Source organism: Babylonia areolata, chromosome 8 (assembly GCF_041734735.1).
Source record: "Babylonia areolata isolate BAREFJ2019XMU chromosome 8, ASM4173473v1, whole genome shotgun sequence".
NCBI classification, from domain to species: Eukaryota; Metazoa; Mollusca; class Gastropoda; order Neogastropoda; family Buccinidae; genus Babylonia; species Babylonia areolata.
The window spans coordinates 28,520,162-28,537,362 of NC_134883.1; the positions used below are offsets into that span (position 1 = coordinate 28,520,162).

General features: G+C 38.1%; 2 protein-coding genes across 2 annotated transcripts; one reads left to right on the plus strand and one right to left on the minus strand.

Moving 5' to 3' along the window:
• Nucleotides 1–1,647: 1,647 nt before the first annotated feature.
• Nucleotides 1,648–8,577, minus strand: LOC143284708 (transmembrane protein 243-like). Its single transcript, XM_076591641.1, has 5 exons — nucleotides 8,526–8,577; nucleotides 7,505–7,606; nucleotides 6,858–6,908; nucleotides 6,171–6,275; nucleotides 1,648–5,013 (listed from the first exon to the last, which is right to left on the minus strand). Exons 2-5 carry the CDS (start codon nucleotides 7,580–7,582, stop codon nucleotides 4,891–4,893), a joined length of 357 nt encoding a protein of 118 aa, XP_076447756.1. The 5' UTR covers nucleotides 7,583–7,606; nucleotides 8,526–8,577; the 3' UTR covers nucleotides 1,648–4,890.
• Nucleotides 8,578–8,608: 31 nt separating this feature from the next.
• On the plus strand, nucleotides 8,609–15,097 carry LOC143284707 (glycine-N-acyltransferase-like protein 3). Its single transcript, XM_076591640.1, has 6 exons — nucleotides 8,609–8,761; nucleotides 9,499–9,603; nucleotides 10,636–10,758; nucleotides 11,563–11,674; nucleotides 12,404–12,521; nucleotides 13,030–15,097. The coding sequence occupies exons 2-6, from the start codon at nucleotides 9,520–9,522 to the stop codon at nucleotides 13,445–13,447; spliced, it is 855 nt and encodes a 284-aa protein (XP_076447755.1). The 5' UTR covers nucleotides 8,609–8,761; nucleotides 9,499–9,519; the 3' UTR covers nucleotides 13,448–15,097.
• Nucleotides 15,098–17,201: the final 2,104 nt, after the last annotated feature.

Consider the following 17,201-nt stretch of genomic DNA (forward strand, 5'->3'; position numbering starts at 1 on the left):
ATTTTTATTGCATCTTTTTTTTTTTTTTTTCTTTTTTGAACAACAACAGTTACGACTACGCTACAGCACCCTTCAATGTGTGGTGGTGTCAGCAGCTGCCAGGTGTTATCTACACATACACACATCCACATACATATGTATTTATATAGATATCTCTCTCTATATATATGTAGTTTTAATGCACACTTGTTCCTTAAACTGTTATAGATAATTCCATGCAGGAAAAATGTGAATCCATAAAGGTTCTCTTTTCGTTATCTGGTGTTGGTGTTGAATTGAGTATGTTGTAAGGCATTTTCTTTACTGACAGTTCCTGCCCCCCATCCCTTCCTCCACCACCTCCACCCTCAAAAAAACAAAAAACAAACCCCAAAAACCCTTCCTTCAACACCCACCAAACCCCCATCCCTCCGAAACAGCACAGTCAAAAGTAACAAGACAGAATGACCCATGACATTTGGAACTGCTGAAATGCAGGTGCATTAAACATGCATTTCGAGCTTTCTGTCAATAATTTGTCACTCGGATGAGATGATAAACTGAGGTCCCATGTGTAGTATGCATTTTGCGCATGTAAAAGAACCCCAGACAATAAAAGGGTTTTCCCTGGAAAAATTCTGTAGAAAAAAAAAACACACCTTGGAAGGAAAACAAATACACTTGCTGGCAGAACAAACAACAATACGGTGGCACTTTCACTGTAGCCACAGGCTCTCCCTTAGGAGAGCAACCCAAATTTCACATGGAAAAAATTGTTACGACAAAAGAGCAATGCAATACAATACAATACAATACAATACAATACAATACAATACAAGACAACACAATACAATACATTACAAGAATTCGTCAATCATTTGAGGAGAACATTGAGCAGAAAATCATATCAATCAAATACAAATGGATGAGACAGACTGACAGAAAAAAATCTTCAGAAATAAATTCTTACAAACACAAAACCAACCAACCGAAAGAATCAGGTTTGCAGACTAAATGAAGCATGGTGCTGGTACACACACCATTTCAATCACATGCAAAATATAACTCAGCCAAGAATAAAACTGTAGAAGAAAAAAAAAAAAAAAAAAAAAAAGAAAAAAAAAAAAAAAAAAAAAAAAAAAAAATCAAAACCATACATGTGAATCTAAATTGTTTTCTTGGGCAGTGAGAGAAAAATCCTGTCAGGATGACTTGCATGTGATTCACCCCACCCACCTCTTTCCTCCACTCTGCTCCCCCACGCACCCATCCCGGGGCCCTCCAACCCCCTCCCACTCTCCTTCCCAACCGTTTGTTTAATAAATGTCAGGGACGATTCAGGCACGACCAGAATAACACAACAACAAAAGAGTTCACTCAAGCTGCCGGTTAAGTACCACAGTAAGCTAAATCTAATCAATGACAAAAACAAAAAAAAATTATTTAAAAAAAAAAAAAAAAAAAAAAAAGCACACGGATTCAACAATGTAAAATGGACTGCTGAGGATACCCATTTCTACATCCCAGTAATTTATGTTATAAATAATAATAATAATAATAAAGGAAAAGAAAGACAGAAAGAAAAATACCATAGTTTTACATCAACTAAGTAGACTGAATTTCAGGCTTTATCAGGTGCACATGTGTGTGTGTGTGTGTGTGTGTGTGTGTGTGTGTGTGTGTGTGTGTGTGCATAAAGTACATCTAAATTCAATCTGCAAGTTTCTCTTTTATGTACAGTAAAATTTCACCAATTTATGACAAGGCAGTTCAACACCATTGCGACTAGGCACAAAAATACACATGAATAAAGAAGCAAATATCTTTTATATCAAAAACTCAATTAATGAATAGGTATATATTCATATGTGTGTCATTCCATAAAAAATCTGAAAAACGGCTCATAATCAAGCTGTCTGCAGCCTTTCAAAAGACAGACCTGCTAAATCATTTTTCAGAGTCTGCACAGAAAAAAAAAAAAAGTACAAGATAAGCCCTCTGTGTCACAAATGCATGAACAAATCTACCCCTTCCTGTATATGTGACTGCACTTCACCTCAGCTCCTAATCTAACTCGCTATGGCCAGCTTCAGATCGACTCTTGTTTCCCAGTTCCCAGATTCATCTTCTTCTTCTGCATTCACTCGTATGCACACGAGTGGGCTTTTACGTGTATGACCATTTTTACCCCGCGCTGTAGGCAGCCATACTCCGTTTTCATGGGTGTGCATGCTGGGTATGTTCTTGTTTCCATAACCCACCGAACGCTGACATGGATTACAGGATCTTTAACATGCGTATTTGATCTTCTGCTTGCATATACACACGAAGGGGGTTCAGGCACTAGCAGGTCTGCACATATGTTGACCTGGGAGATCATAAAAATCTCCACTCTTTACCCACCAGGCGCCGTCACCGTGATTCGAACCCGGGACCCTCAGATTGACAGTCCAATGCTTTAACCACTCGGCTATTGCGCCCGTCGTTCCCAGATTCAAACACTCCACAGTCTGCTGCCATTCTTTCTCCTTCTCAGGACCTTACACTTGGAAGAAATCTCACTCTTGCGCTTCGTCAAATATTTGCATTCTGCTCTTCTGAGTCTGGCCTTAAAAAATCTAACTCTTTCCAAAATCGCTCTTTCCTCCCTTTCCTCTTTCTATTATTTCTATAGCTATCTATCTATACATGTCTTAAAACAGTTTTGTCTCTTGTTTCTTTGAATCAGAGTTACGCATGCATGTGAATGACTGGTGTGAAAGCGCTCTGATTTGCCCATGCACAAGATCATTGCTACATAGATACATTTCTTCTTATCATCATCATTATCATCATCTATATTACTACGATTATGACAATGATTATGATGATGACTATCATTGTTATTGTTTTTTGGTGTGTTTTTTTTTTCATCATTGTTCTTCTTCTTCTTGTTATCAAATATCATGAATGAACTTCTGCTGTCTTCAGTCAATGCATTTTCAGTGGCTTGGTGTGTCATGGCCACAGAACTCTCACAGCACCCAGTTCACAGCACTGTAATATTATAGGAGGGCTCTGTGGGGGGCAGGGGGGCAGAGGGGGGTGGGGAGTTAAGATAAACTTGACACAGGGTGGTCTTCCATTTCACATGCTTGGCTCACTGTCTAAAAGAATCAAGTATAAAGAATAAATGTATGTGAGAATTCATATCAGAAAATTGATACATTAACAGCATTTAATTGATAAGGGTTACCAAAAATTCAACTGGAAACTTGGAAAAGAGTGTATTTCAGCAGAACTAGTGGTGCTATTGAGACGGAAAAAAGCAATACAAATGCATGCACACACTTAATTCTGTGTGTGTGTGTGTGTGTGTGTGCGTGTGTGTGTGTGCATGAGCACACGCTCGTGTGTGTGCATGCACGCGTGTGTGCGTCGTGTGTGCATTTGTTTGTGTCTGTGTCTCTTTGTCTATGTGTGTGTGTGTGTGTGTGTGTGTGTGTGTGTACATGTGTGTTTATTACTACATAAAGTCAGTTTTGAAGTGCAGACACTCATACACATTGAGTACTGAAATTTTAAAAATGCATAAATAAATGGAACAATGTAGATGTTACCAAGTTCCTGACTTATTTAGCACATAATTCCCAACATTTACCAACATCTGTTTGTATCAAATTCAGCTTGGATGTCTGTTGTTGTTTTTAAAAGTCTATATCAGCATCAACATTATTTCATTTCTAAAAATTAACAGCACCTAAGCACATTATACTAAAAGTGCTCAATACCAAGTGTAAAATTCTGAACCAAACCATAAAACAAAACAAAACGCATTATGTCCCACAAACTTTTTTCAAAAGACCCACTGGTTGTCTATGACTTGCAAAATGAATTTCAAAAACCCCCAGTGCATCTTATTAAAGCACTGTAACAGAGCGATACCAAACATCAAACATCCAAAGAAAAAATACCAAGGAAAAGTGTGTCTTATGAAACAACACAAAAGACAACTTTGATCTGCAGGAAATCTTAACTCTCTCCATCCGAACGGCGAAAGAGACTACGTCAACAGCGTTTCACCCCAACTACCATCATCAAAATATTGCAAGCGGAAGGCTCTTATACTGAAGAGGTGAATGTTCAGCAAGGAATACCACAATTCTGACGACGGAAGCTAAAGGTTGGGTCATTCAGACACCCACAGGACATCCGAGGGGTATGTGTAGAGGAGAAGAGAGGACTGGCCGTACTGAGTGAGTTAAACACTTTGAGAACTGACCCAATACAGAGACTGCTAAGTGTCAATGTGTGAAATGAAACCCCGAATAAAAGAAACTGTCCCATAAAATGACTCAAAAACTGACTTCGTGTAGACATTTTCAAGTGCCTGAAGCTTTGTATCAATTGAGTTGTCTACACATTTTAAAAATTGTAACGAGAGTAGCTGTAAGCTGGTCTGTATACGTGAGAAGTTAATCAGCTAGAACAACAACATAAATATCCATGTCTGTTCATCAATAAGGCATTCATTCATTGATTGTATCAACCAATTTTTTCAGGTGATCACAGATAAGTATGGCTACTATAACAGGCCATGTGAGCAAGTTTATTTTCTGAAACCGATGGTATTTACCTTTTTTTCTTTTATGAATCGTTGTAAATCAATAAAGATATTCATATGGAGAAATTCACATTTTAAAAGAAAAATAGAATTCAGTCAATATTAACATGAAATATACCAGATTTTTAAATTCAAAATTTCTACTCCAAAAAAGTAACAGGAATGCTTGTTAAAAAACAACAACAATAAATTATCTCTGAAAGAGATTGTTCACCACAATAGCAGTCAATGTACAGGTTTTGGCACACATAAAGTATGTGCACATTGCACCGAAACAGGACTAGAATTTGATATCACAGTATGTAGACTTAGATTTTCACATTGAAAATGTAGAGGTTGCCGCAGACACACAGAAGGATGATGCCAAAGGCATTAAAGAATATCATGCTGCGGAACTTGGGTTCCAGGTCCCCCTCACGGTACCAGTAGATCTGGAACAACAGAGAGCAATTAAAAGAAAATGGCACAGCGTCAGCTGTGAGATATTTGTTGCTGAGCTGGCGAGCCAACCTAGTCATATGTACACACATATGAACAATAAAAATGTAGGCATTTCAGTTCACGAACATGTAGGAGATTTAATATTACCAGTCACTAATATTATTATCATCATTGTTGATTTACATTATTAGGCACTCTCATCATCATCATTATATTCACATTGTATGCACAACAGATTTGGCTTAATCATGTTGTATTATTATCAGTATTAACATAATTACAAGTCAGTATAGTCACTTTGTACCTCAGATTTGGGTGGAACCAAATTTTTACCTTTTCTACAAAACTGACCGCCCCTCGTTTCAGCAAACCATGCATACCAAGTCAACAACAAATATCAGGATTTTCGTGATCTTTCAACAATCAATAAACAATAAAGACAGAAACACAGTCCCTCCTTACCGTTTCACATTAACACCTCCCGCCCCCCACTCCCCCCAAAAAAAGGAAAAAGATGAGCATGATCTGTTTCAATTCAACTACTTTTCACTGTAAGTGACATTAGTTTATCCATTTGCCTGAGCAGATATGATCAGTTTTCATTTACTGATATCTGAATTTGCTTTTATTGACAGTCCTGGCCAAAGTGGGAGTATTTTTCACAACACTGACCAAGAAAACTGCACTGGACTTCTGCCTGCAGGTCTATGAGTTCTGTGGTTTGAATCTCCATTGTGCCTGAATGGGAGGTGGATAACAAACCAACAACAAAATCCTTGCATTCCTCTAAAATCTCACAATCAAACTTTCAATACAAAACAGAAGACAGTTGACTGAATTGATAAAAAAGCAGAAGAAGTGATAAAAAAGAGAAAAAAACAAAACCTGTAAACAATAACTCATAAGCACCTTAAGCAACAACATTATTTACAACAAGAAGAGCAAATCTCACAATAAGATTACTAACAAAAGGAACAAGAACATAAACAGCCAAAACCTAAACTGGGAGGAAAAAGCACACACACACACACACACACACACACACACACACACATTGTGTGTAACACATAAGAGCCAAAATGGTCAATGATAAACCAGCTACAACCACTACCATCAAAATAAACAAATAATTTTAATAAAAGCTCACCAGAACTAAGTGTGATGAACAAATGAATACGATGACAAGAGCGAAGAAAACATTGATGACATTGGGCGGCCATTTGGGGAATATGATGGCAATGACAAGTGTCACCTGAAACCGAAAAAAATCTGGGTAAAAAAAAGAAAAAAAAGAAGAACAAAAATATTCATGTAAGAAATTAAAGTGGATGAGTGTCTGTATGTGTGTGTGTGTGTGTGTGTGTGTGTGTGTAAACATGCCCATGTTATGTGTATGTGTCAGTGTGTGCATGTTTTGTGTGTGTGCGTATATATGCGTGCATGCATGCATGCATGTGTGTTTGCACCAGCCTGTGTACACATAGCATGCACGATTATGTTCAGGTGTGCATGTGCATTCACAAGTGCTTGTTCGAAAAAGAAAAAAAAAAAAAAGACTGGAGTAAGAAATCACCGTCTGTCCATAGAAAGACACAACCCTCTTGGCAATGAAAACAACAACAACAACAAAAAACAAAACAATAAAAGACTGTGTTGCCAGATCAGCATTAAGAAAGAAAAAAATGAATAAACCAAAACAAAAAAACAACAACAGAAAACCAACCTGTCAGATCATCTTACTTTAACAGCTGAACATTATATGAACAAAGCACCACAAAATACATATTGCACAATGAAGCTGATATTGGTGCAGTTCACTCTGCCATTTACTTACCAAGACGACCAAAGCAGTAAAAGTGCCCACAATTAGATTCAGAACCCGATCCTGCAATATTGATCATGGCAAGTTATTGAATAGCTACAAAACACAAATAGCATGTCATGTTTATGTTTTCAAATGTAGGATATATGCTCTGGTGGCAGTGCTTAGTTTTACACAATGCCAATGAATAAAAGGGTGTGGGTGCATGCGTGTGTGTGTGTGTGTGTGTGTGTGTGTGTGTGTGTGTGTGTGTGTGTGTGTGTGTGTGTGTGTGTGTGTGTGTGTGTGTGTGTGTGTGCACTGAATAAGAAAAACAATTAAAGAGATACACTCTCCTGGAGATATGATTTTTTCTTTTCTTTAATTCGGGAAAATCACTGACAACAACTTGTTTTGTGTTCTTTTATAATCTGGACACATCCACAGACACAGGCACACACATTAGTACAAATTTACACACACACACACACACACACACACGCACAAGCACACACACACACAAACACACACATGCACACACATACGTGCACACACACACACACACACACACACACTCACACACACACATTTGTACAAATTTACACACACACACACACACACTCACACCCACACACATGTTTGTACAAATTTTCGCGCACACACACACACACACATCTTACCACAGGCCTCCTTTCTCCAAACAAAGGCCTGTCAACAGGGTCATCGTAAGCGCTGGGCCTGGCTGGTGATCTTGACATTTTGCCAATCAGTTCCTTCTGTGACTGCAGACATATCACAATGCATCAACCAGAAAAGATTCAGGGCAGGTGTGTGTGCATGTGTGTCTGCGTGCATGCTTGCTTGTGTGTACTGTCACTGTGAAGTCTCATTTGAAAACCTTATGCCCTAATTGAAAGAAAAGAAAAAAAGAAACAACACACACACACACGCACACACACACACAATAACAATGGCAGAATAGAAATGAAATATGAAACACAAATAACATTCATTCAGTACTGTACAATAACTTTCAGTCAAGAATATGCCATACACGAGTGTGTGTGTGTGTGTGTGTGTGTGTGTGTGTGTGTGTGTGTGCTAATCTGCAATATGTGTGTACTGAATAAAAGTGATTTTTGATTGATTGATGGTGCAGAAACAATAAACACGTTCTATTTATTTATTTATTTATTTTAATTCTAACTTTCTGATTTCATTAATCACCTTCCTTGTGCATCGACTGAGTTACACTAAGCTTAACGGGGAAGAGAGCATTATAATTTTATGAAACAAAATTAATTATTTCCGGGATGTAAAATCACGGGGATGAGGGAATGAAACCGGGCTTTCGCGGTTTGGCCATCACCAGTTTTAAATGTTTGCGAGTTAATTTTCGTAGTGTTTCATTTACATGCCATTTGTTCTACACTTAGGGTTCCGCTGATAAAAAATGACATTGCAACCTCATGAAGTGATTATGTACTGCTCATCATTTTGTGTTGTTGAGGTTTGCGGCCAACCTTTTGGGGGATACACCCACGTCATGAACATAATGATTCGATCTGAATGTAAAAAAACCCTCGACATGACAAATATAGCCGCTCTGAATCGGGGCAGAAAACGCCAATTTTAGACAAGTGTTTCTTCATCGCATTTCGTTATTATATTTCACTTTTTGAATGCAGAAATAATCCTCACCAGTAATGTCTCATTTTTGTCACAGGCACCTGACAGGATTCCCCCCCTCTCGACGTCATCAGTTGTGTGAAAACGAGGCCAAGCTTACAACATCCGGTATCCCAAACAAAAAGTGGCGAAGTGAATCAGCAACCCCTTGTTGACTTGCAACGGTGTTACGCAAGACAAAAACACGTGTTCTCTTTGCCAGAAAATACATCCTCGGCTTATGCTTGTACATTTCAGTACAGGAACACGTATGCATTAGTCTGATACCTTGTTAACTTAGCTCCAAGTTTTGGTTTTTTGTACGTAACGGTGAAGACCAGTCTCGAGTCTTTCTTTAGATATTGTGTGTGTGTGTGTGTGTGTGGCATGGCTTGTGTGTTTTCACCACTGACGCCTGCCTTTGTTCATCATAGTAGATGTTGCTTATCTGTGTCTGGTTTTGCATACCCGCCCCATCACAGTACCCCATCCCATTGCACAACCCCTTTCCTCTCCCTGTTGATTGATTCTGTCTCAGTCTCAGTCAGTCAGTCTTTGTCTCAGTCCCTGTCTCTGACCATCTAGCTGTGTCTGTGTACTCTGGATCTTTATATATTGTTCACTGCCACATGCTTACATGAATCAAAGTTTGATTCAGCAGGCTGTCTGGGAGGTTTTGTTCATTTTATGCTCTCCCAGGGGAGATCAGCCTGAATTTCACACAGCGAAATCAGCTGAGGCTGAAATATAATACAACAATGGAATACGCACATTTCTTCTTCATGCTTTTTCTTCTCCTCCTCATTCCCCTTGTCTACCTCCTACTATACTGCTTTTCCTCCCAACACACACTGCTCATGTCTTTTGATCAATATATACCTGTTACCTGGTAAATATTTGGTTGTACATGTTATTCTTATATTTCAAGGCATTCTGATTCTTGTGATATGAAAATATAGATGTATACCATATTTAATAATCTTTTTCTTTTCATATTTTCTGGCAGCTTGAGGATCGAGACTTCACTATGGCTGAATTTGTGGAATTATCAGGAGAACAACTTCCAAAGCTTATGGAAAAACTGAAGCAGTTTTTGCCAGATGCCCTATCTGTGAGATCATAAGAATTCTTTTTCTTTTTTTTTAAGAAGAAACTTTTAGGGAGATTTTGTTTTTAAATACCGCCAAAGAAAGCTTTCCTGTGTTGATGATAGTTAAAAATGAATCATTACTTTTATTATTGTAGTTGTTCTTGGATATTCGAAGACTGCCTGAAAGGTTCCTTTGGGGCCTTTAACATTCCCATCCTTGGGTGGGAAACCCTGCCACTGTATGACCGCACATTGCCTGCCTACTAGAGAGTTCTGGCATCAGAGGATATCAATTTAATTAGCATATACAGGACCTCAACCAGAAGCCTCAACCCTGTAAAGAGAGGAGATAATGCATATAATCTGCTTATGCCTGGCCACAGTGTGGCTGCATTTATGGATTTGCCTTTTGGCTGTGTTCCCATCTCTGGAGTCACTAACATCTTCATCATTCGTGTTGACTTCCATATGATGCTGCTGTTGTTGATTTGTTGTTAATTTGTGAAGTGTTCCCTATATTTGTACCTAGATACTTTCATTTGTTGTTAATTTGTGAATTGTTGTTCCCCATATATAATATTACTTGCAAGAGGAAGTTGAAATCAAATGTACAAAAAAAAAAGAGACAAAATATATATTATCTGTATATATGTGTATTAAGTTCTGCTCCATCCACTCCATTATCCATCTTCTCTTCCACATGCTGACTTCAGTTACCAAGCCTCTACTCTCCATAATTCTGTTTGATTCTCCAGATTACTCTGTCCCTTTCTTTAGTCAGTCTTTGTTTCTCTCCTTCTCTCTCTCTATTACTCCCAAGGCATGGGTTGATATCTTCCTTCTTGCATCAGATTTAGCTTGAATGAATGTTTCCAGTCTTTTTTTTTTATCATCATAATCATTCTTGACATGTTTCATCATAACTATTGTCTTCTTTATATATTATTTACAGCCACACATGAAAGAACTTTTTTTTTTTTTTTTTTTTTTTTTTTTTTTTTTTAGTAAAGCACCTGCTGCTACATTTAATGTCATAAACTTTGCCTTTCACAGATTTTCTACACAGCAGACAACACAGTACGAGGGAGGCTGACGCTGGAAGATGTGCACTTTTATGTCAATGTCTGGCCCAACCCTACCTGTGTTGTTCTTCTCTCACCTGCACAAAGTGGTCAGGTAAAAAAAAAAAAAAATTTCCATTCAGTTGTTGCATCAAAAAACAACAAACAAACAAAAAAACTGTTTGTGCTTTGTTCTGTGGCTTTATACTTTAATTTTTTTTTCTGTTTTTTTGTTGTTGAATTAATGTTCTGTGTTGGGTTAATTGTATTTGACAGAAAAGAAACATCACTGCAATGAGGATTTCTTTTTAAACACAGACACACATACGCACACACACACACACACACACACACACTATATATATATATATATATTCCTCTTTTTCATTTAGAAGTGTTTGTATTGTATTTGTATTGCTTTCTATCACAACAGATTTCTCTGTGTGAAATTCAGGCTGCTCTCCCCAGGGAGAGTGCGTCGCTACACTACAGCGCCACCCTTTTTTTTTCCTGAGTGCAGTTTTATTTGTTTTTCCTAAGTAAACACATAAATACCACAAAAATGTGTGTGTGTTTGTGTGTGTGTTCATGTGTGCATGTGTGTGTGTGTGTGTGTGTGTGTGTGTGTGTTTATCTATGTCTGTATCTAGATATATATATATGTATGTGTTGTGTTTGTGTGGTTTTGTGCACCCATTCGCTCATTTGGTTCTCATTGCTTGCATACTTACGCATTATTTTTTTATGTGTAAATGTGTGTGTGTGTGTGTGTGTGTTTGTGTGTGTTTATTTAAGATGCCATTTGCAAATTATTGATGCTTCCAAAGTTCTGTATTTATAACCTTTTTTTTTCATATTTACATTCAGTTGATTTTGAATTTTCTTCTGTTTTTTTTTCTTTTCTATTCCTTTATTTCAGTTGCACAATTACCGCACAACTGTTGATGTGTGGAGTGAAAACTGTGAAGAAGTTATCAGCTTCTTCAGACATAGCAGCATCTTGGACTGGAGTGAACCTGTTTTCTTTAGAGGCACGTTGTTGAAGATAGCAAGTAACCAAGCTGTATTTGTGTATGATTTGTCATTAATGATGGTGCCGACACATTTTGCTGTGGCATGGTTTGTGTTTGCGTGTATAAATATGTGTGTGTGTGTGTGTGTGTGTGTGTGTGTGTGCGTGTGTGTGTGTGTTTGCACAGGTGCGTGCTTTTGTGACTTTTATTTATTTCTTGTGCTCTTCATAATGTATAAAAGACCTTTCCATTTAAGATATACAGGAGATATGTGACAGAAAAATGTGGTGTCATTTTTGTCTTTTTTAGCATTTGTTGCTGTTTTGTTGTTTTTGCTGTATGCTTTTTCAGCAAAAGGTCTCTTAATCAGAGCACATTGCAGTTCATTTTTTTGTTTGTGTTTTCATAACTGATGTGCACGATATCTTTTATATCTTCATTATGATCTGTAAAAAGGTAACTAGTATTAAATGACTGTGATAACTGTAACAGTGTGAATTTAAAACAGTCAAGAATCTAAGACAAAATAATTGCAATATGTCTGTGTATACATATGAGTAAATTGTGTGTGTGTGCATGATTGAATGCGTGAATGTGTGGACACAAATGTGTGTGTGTGTGTGTGTGTGCGTGTGTGTGTGTGTGAAAGCTAATGCAAGTGCACAAATACATGCTGAGGTATGAGGTGATCTGATTTTGTTGATAATGAAGTAATTGACTTTTCATCTTGATGAATGTTGTTCACAGTGCAGCATGTTAGTGACCCTGACCTGAAAGCTGTTTTGGCGAGTATGGAAGAGAAAAAAGGTCGTTACAACTGTGTGGAACGTCATGTCTATGTGCATGATTCGTCTCCCCTTGAACGGTGAGCATTTTTGATCGGGTGTTCTGTTTGATGCATTAAGATAATCATTCCTTCTTGGATCACTTGTACTTAACATAGACATTTCTGGAAGCTGTATTTAATCATATTCACTTGTTTGTATAATTTTAATAAGAAAGATAGCATATTGACCTTGTAAAACTGGATGTTTTTCTAAATTATTGCTGAGATTTTTCTTATCACAAAACATTCTTTATAGCATACAATATATTGTGCTCATATGTGCAGACACCACACAAGTGCTCATACACACATGCACAAACACGTGTTTACACACACACACACACACACACACACACACTCTTACACACAAACCCATACAGCGCACTTATCATTGTATGCATACAGAACTGTACTATATCAGCACATGGGCATGTTTATAATCAAACGGACTCAGAACATCAACATACCACCTTCAGAAAGAGACATACAGGTTGTAAGGCAAGGCTGAAATCCTGTTCTTCACTTATATTTTCTGTGTACCTTGCAGAACCTCGCTACCGGAGGGCTACGCTCTGTTGGACAGACTGAGTGCAGACCATGCAAAGACAGTGGGACATCAGTACACTGCCTGGGGGGTGGAGCCATCACAGGCTGTCCGTTACTTCCAGCAATGCTCCGCCCACCTGCCAAGCAGCGGAGTTTGCGCACAGAACGGACAGCTGGTTTCCTACGCAGCCTTGCACCACACGAGTGCCTTGGGTTCAGTGGTGACAGACCCACAGCATCAGCGTAAAGGGCTCGGAACAGTTGTGGTGACGGACGTGTGTCGGAAGATCAGAGCTGATGGACAGACTCCCTACGTGTATGTGAACCCTGACAATGTGGGAAGTGCTGGGCTGTATAAGAAGTGTGGGTTTGAGTACAAGATCAAGGCTTTTAGAGTCAGGTATGTTCCGGAGAAGTGACAAGAAGGGTGTGGGTGTGGAAAAAGCTCAATCAATGTGTATGCTTGTTTATGTTGGTGAGTGAGCGTGCGCGTGTGTGTGTGTCTGTGTGAATGCAAATGGTATGTCTCTGGAGTATGAAATGCGTACATGACATTTTTTTTTTTAACGTGTGAACAAAGTGAGTATTTAAGATCAACCTATCTCACTTGTTTGTATGTCTGTGTGCATGGTTAACTTTCACACTGGCATTTTCTAAGTTTCAGTTTCAGTAGCTCAAGGAGGCGTCACTGCGTTCGGACAAATCCATATACGCTACACCACATCTGCCAAGCAGATGCCTGACCAGCGGCGTAGCCCAACGCGCTTAGTCAGGCCTTGAGAAAAAAAAAAAAAATTTTTTCTTCTAAACAACAGCAGTTGTTAAGGAAATCAAACACAGCAGAATAGATCTCCACAAGACCTGTCATTTGTGTGGACTGGCCAGTGCAGTCACTGGATGTCAGTCCCATGCATCATTTCTTGAACTCAGTTGCACTGAATGTAACAGACGATTTCTGTCCTGTGATGCATCTGTAAGCATCATCACTACAATGATAACTTCCGAGCTAGACTGTTAACTATTGTAACTCTGTTTTTGTTTGACTTTCAGCTGAACGGCCTTCCTGCTTTCAGAAGGTTCAAAACTGTGCTGCAAGACTTGTTCTGCAAAACAGAAAGCTAGAACATGTATCACCACATGTGAAAGAGCTGCATGATAGCTTCCTTTTTTTGTGAATACAAAGTTGCAGTTCTTGCCTATCACTAGTTTGAGGGGTCATGTCTGCCATATCCATCTGCTGCACTTTCGACATATAACTCTCTTCGTACTCGTTAATCTTCCTGTGAAATGCTTTTGAAACCTCCAAAATCTAAAATGAAGACAGTTTGGAACATACTTTTCGTTTCGCTGCACCAAAAAAATTTGGATTTTGCTGCCATCCAGTCTATATGTAACACTCTTACTGCAGTAAATTTGAAATCACTCTCTGGACACATTTATTTTGCCAAGTATTCCCTTGGCAAGGTTATGGCTTGTGTGATTGTGTTTGTGTGTGTGTGTGTGTGTGTGTGTGTGTGGATGTTGATGAGTTTGTGTGGTATAAGTGCATATTGCATGTATTGTGTCAGTGGAGAGTTCACAGTGCATTGAATAGCATTAATATTATGAGGAGGTGCTGCTTGGACTGCATCCACACTAGCACAAGTCACTCATGCGCCTGACTTTGTTCACTTATAATGATCGTATATCTGAACTTTTGAAACCATGTTCACTTGTGAAGATCGCATGTCTGAACTTTGAAAACAGGTCTGCGTCAATTACATATGGTATTTCAACTGTACAGGACTGTTTTTGCTATGGAATGGTGAAAAGAATGAGATTTAACTGCAAATTATATATTAACATCTATGTCTTGTCAGTGTATATTATTTGTGAAGCGGTATTATATTCATTTGGTCTGTATAAAAACTTAAAATCAGTCACAAATAATATGCAAATGATCTGTAAGGCGTAATGTTAGTGTGGTCCGGTCTTCTTTGAGGTTGCTACTCTGATTATGTATAATGATGAGTGATGGGATATATTTGAGGATTTACAAGAAAATATATGTTCATTCTAAACTTGTGTGGTTTAAATAAAGCTCTCTCTTGTCCTGTCTTGCTTTCTCTTGTTTTGATATACTTGTGCGACTGGTGTGCACTTATTATTTATACAAGTACATTCATCTGCATGCATGTGTGCACATGCACATGCACATGCACATACATACATACACCACTCATTCACACACACATATTTTGTATTTGCTTTTATCACAACAGATTTCTCTGTGTGAAATTTGGGCTGCTCTCCCCAGGGAGAGCGCGTCACTATACTACGGCGCCACCCATTTTTTTGTATTTTTTCCTGCATGCAGTTTTATTTGTTTTTCCTATCGAAGTGGATTTTTCTACAGAATTTTGCCAGGAACAACCCTTTTGTTGCCGTGGGTTCTTTTATGTGTGCAAAGAGCATGCTGCACACGGAACCTCGGTTTATCATCTCATCCGAATGACTAGCGTCCAGACTAATGGAGGGGGAGAAAATATCAACGGCTGAGCCGTGATTCAAACCAGTGCACTCAGATTCTCTCGCTTCCTAGGCGGACACGTTACCTCTAGGCCATCATAATTATTATGATACCCAAATATATATGCGTGCATCTTTGATGAGAAAAACCTTTGACCATTATACTAATTAGCTTTTGAAAAATGGTGTTTCCAAAATTCTTTAGCCAGAACAAAATTGGAACAGAAAATGTCTGAACATATAAAGATATAAAAGAGAGGATTTTATTTCTGGTTGTTTTTTGGACATGTAATCAGTATAGAGTATGGATTAGAGAAACGCTGCTTGATCAAGTTTCTGGAATTATAAAACTTTAAGGAGGCAGCATTGTTTTGATTTTTTTTCTAACTTCAAAGTTTACAGGAATAAGGTTGAAGTAGAATATAACATGATGCATTGTAGCCTCAACAGAATAAAAATGCAGACAAGTGTGTCATCAGATCTACAGAGAAACAGAGGTCCATACATGCAACTTTTCCCAACATCACTGTACAACATATATCCATGCTCGGACCGATTATCCTGTAACACTAAATATATTTTGAAAATACAAAAATGGATAATTATATCCAAACAGTCCATGTCTTTTTTTTCTCTTTGTTTCTTTAATGCATTAGACATCTGGATTCTGCATGCAGACACAAATGGGAAGAGGAAAAGGACTTTCGTATTTGGGCGCTGATAAATATATTTGTACTTTATATGTTGGTAGAAAATTCTGAGGCAGCCTTTTTTCCTTTCTTTTTTTTTTTTTCTTTTTGTCAGTGGTGTTAATTGGTGAGATGCCAAGCGAAAATAAAAATGATGTGTGGATCATCAGTTTGAAATAGAAAGCGAAAGAAGAATGAAGAATAAGTGTATGTGTGAGCTGGTAAATGGGTATGATATAAGGTTTATATAGGTTTAAGTGGGTGGATGGGAGTGGTAGATAACATGATTATATAGGTTGCTGAGTATCTTCAAGTATGTATGTGTGGGGTTAGGGATTAGGTTAAGTAGGTGGTCAGCTTACAGGTTAAAGTTTGATTTTGGGTTAAGGTGGTGGTATGAGTGGGTTAATGAGTTGAAGGATTTGAATTATGTGGGTGCCTTTGAATGAATATACATTAGCAGTTAACTGCAAACATAATTTTGCTGACAAAGTAAGAGTGAGTGGATGAGTATCATTTGGCAGGAAGGTAGATACATACTTCTGAATACTGTCAACAGATGGGGGTAAACTGGCTTGTTGGAAGACGGCTGTAAAGGTATTACTAAATTTAACTATTTGTAGGATATGATTTGTGTGTGTGTGTGTGTGTGTGTGTGTGTGTGTGTTCATTATAATATGTCAAAAGGTATAGTAGACAAGTTTGTGTGCAAACTGCATGTGTTGGGTGAATCTCAGTAAATGCCCGGTTAATGATTATTTTTGTTTGATTACGCTTCTTTTTTTTCTTTTTTAAAAATTTTTTTATAGCTATTATTTAAAAAAAAGATTCCAATATAGGAGACAACTTTATCTCAAATACGTCTTATGGTAAATGGAAGAGTTGTGTTTCTTACCAAGGGGACGCGACTACTAAACAACACAACAACATAGACCACAATGCATTCCGTTTCCTGTGAATCAGATCGTCACGCACT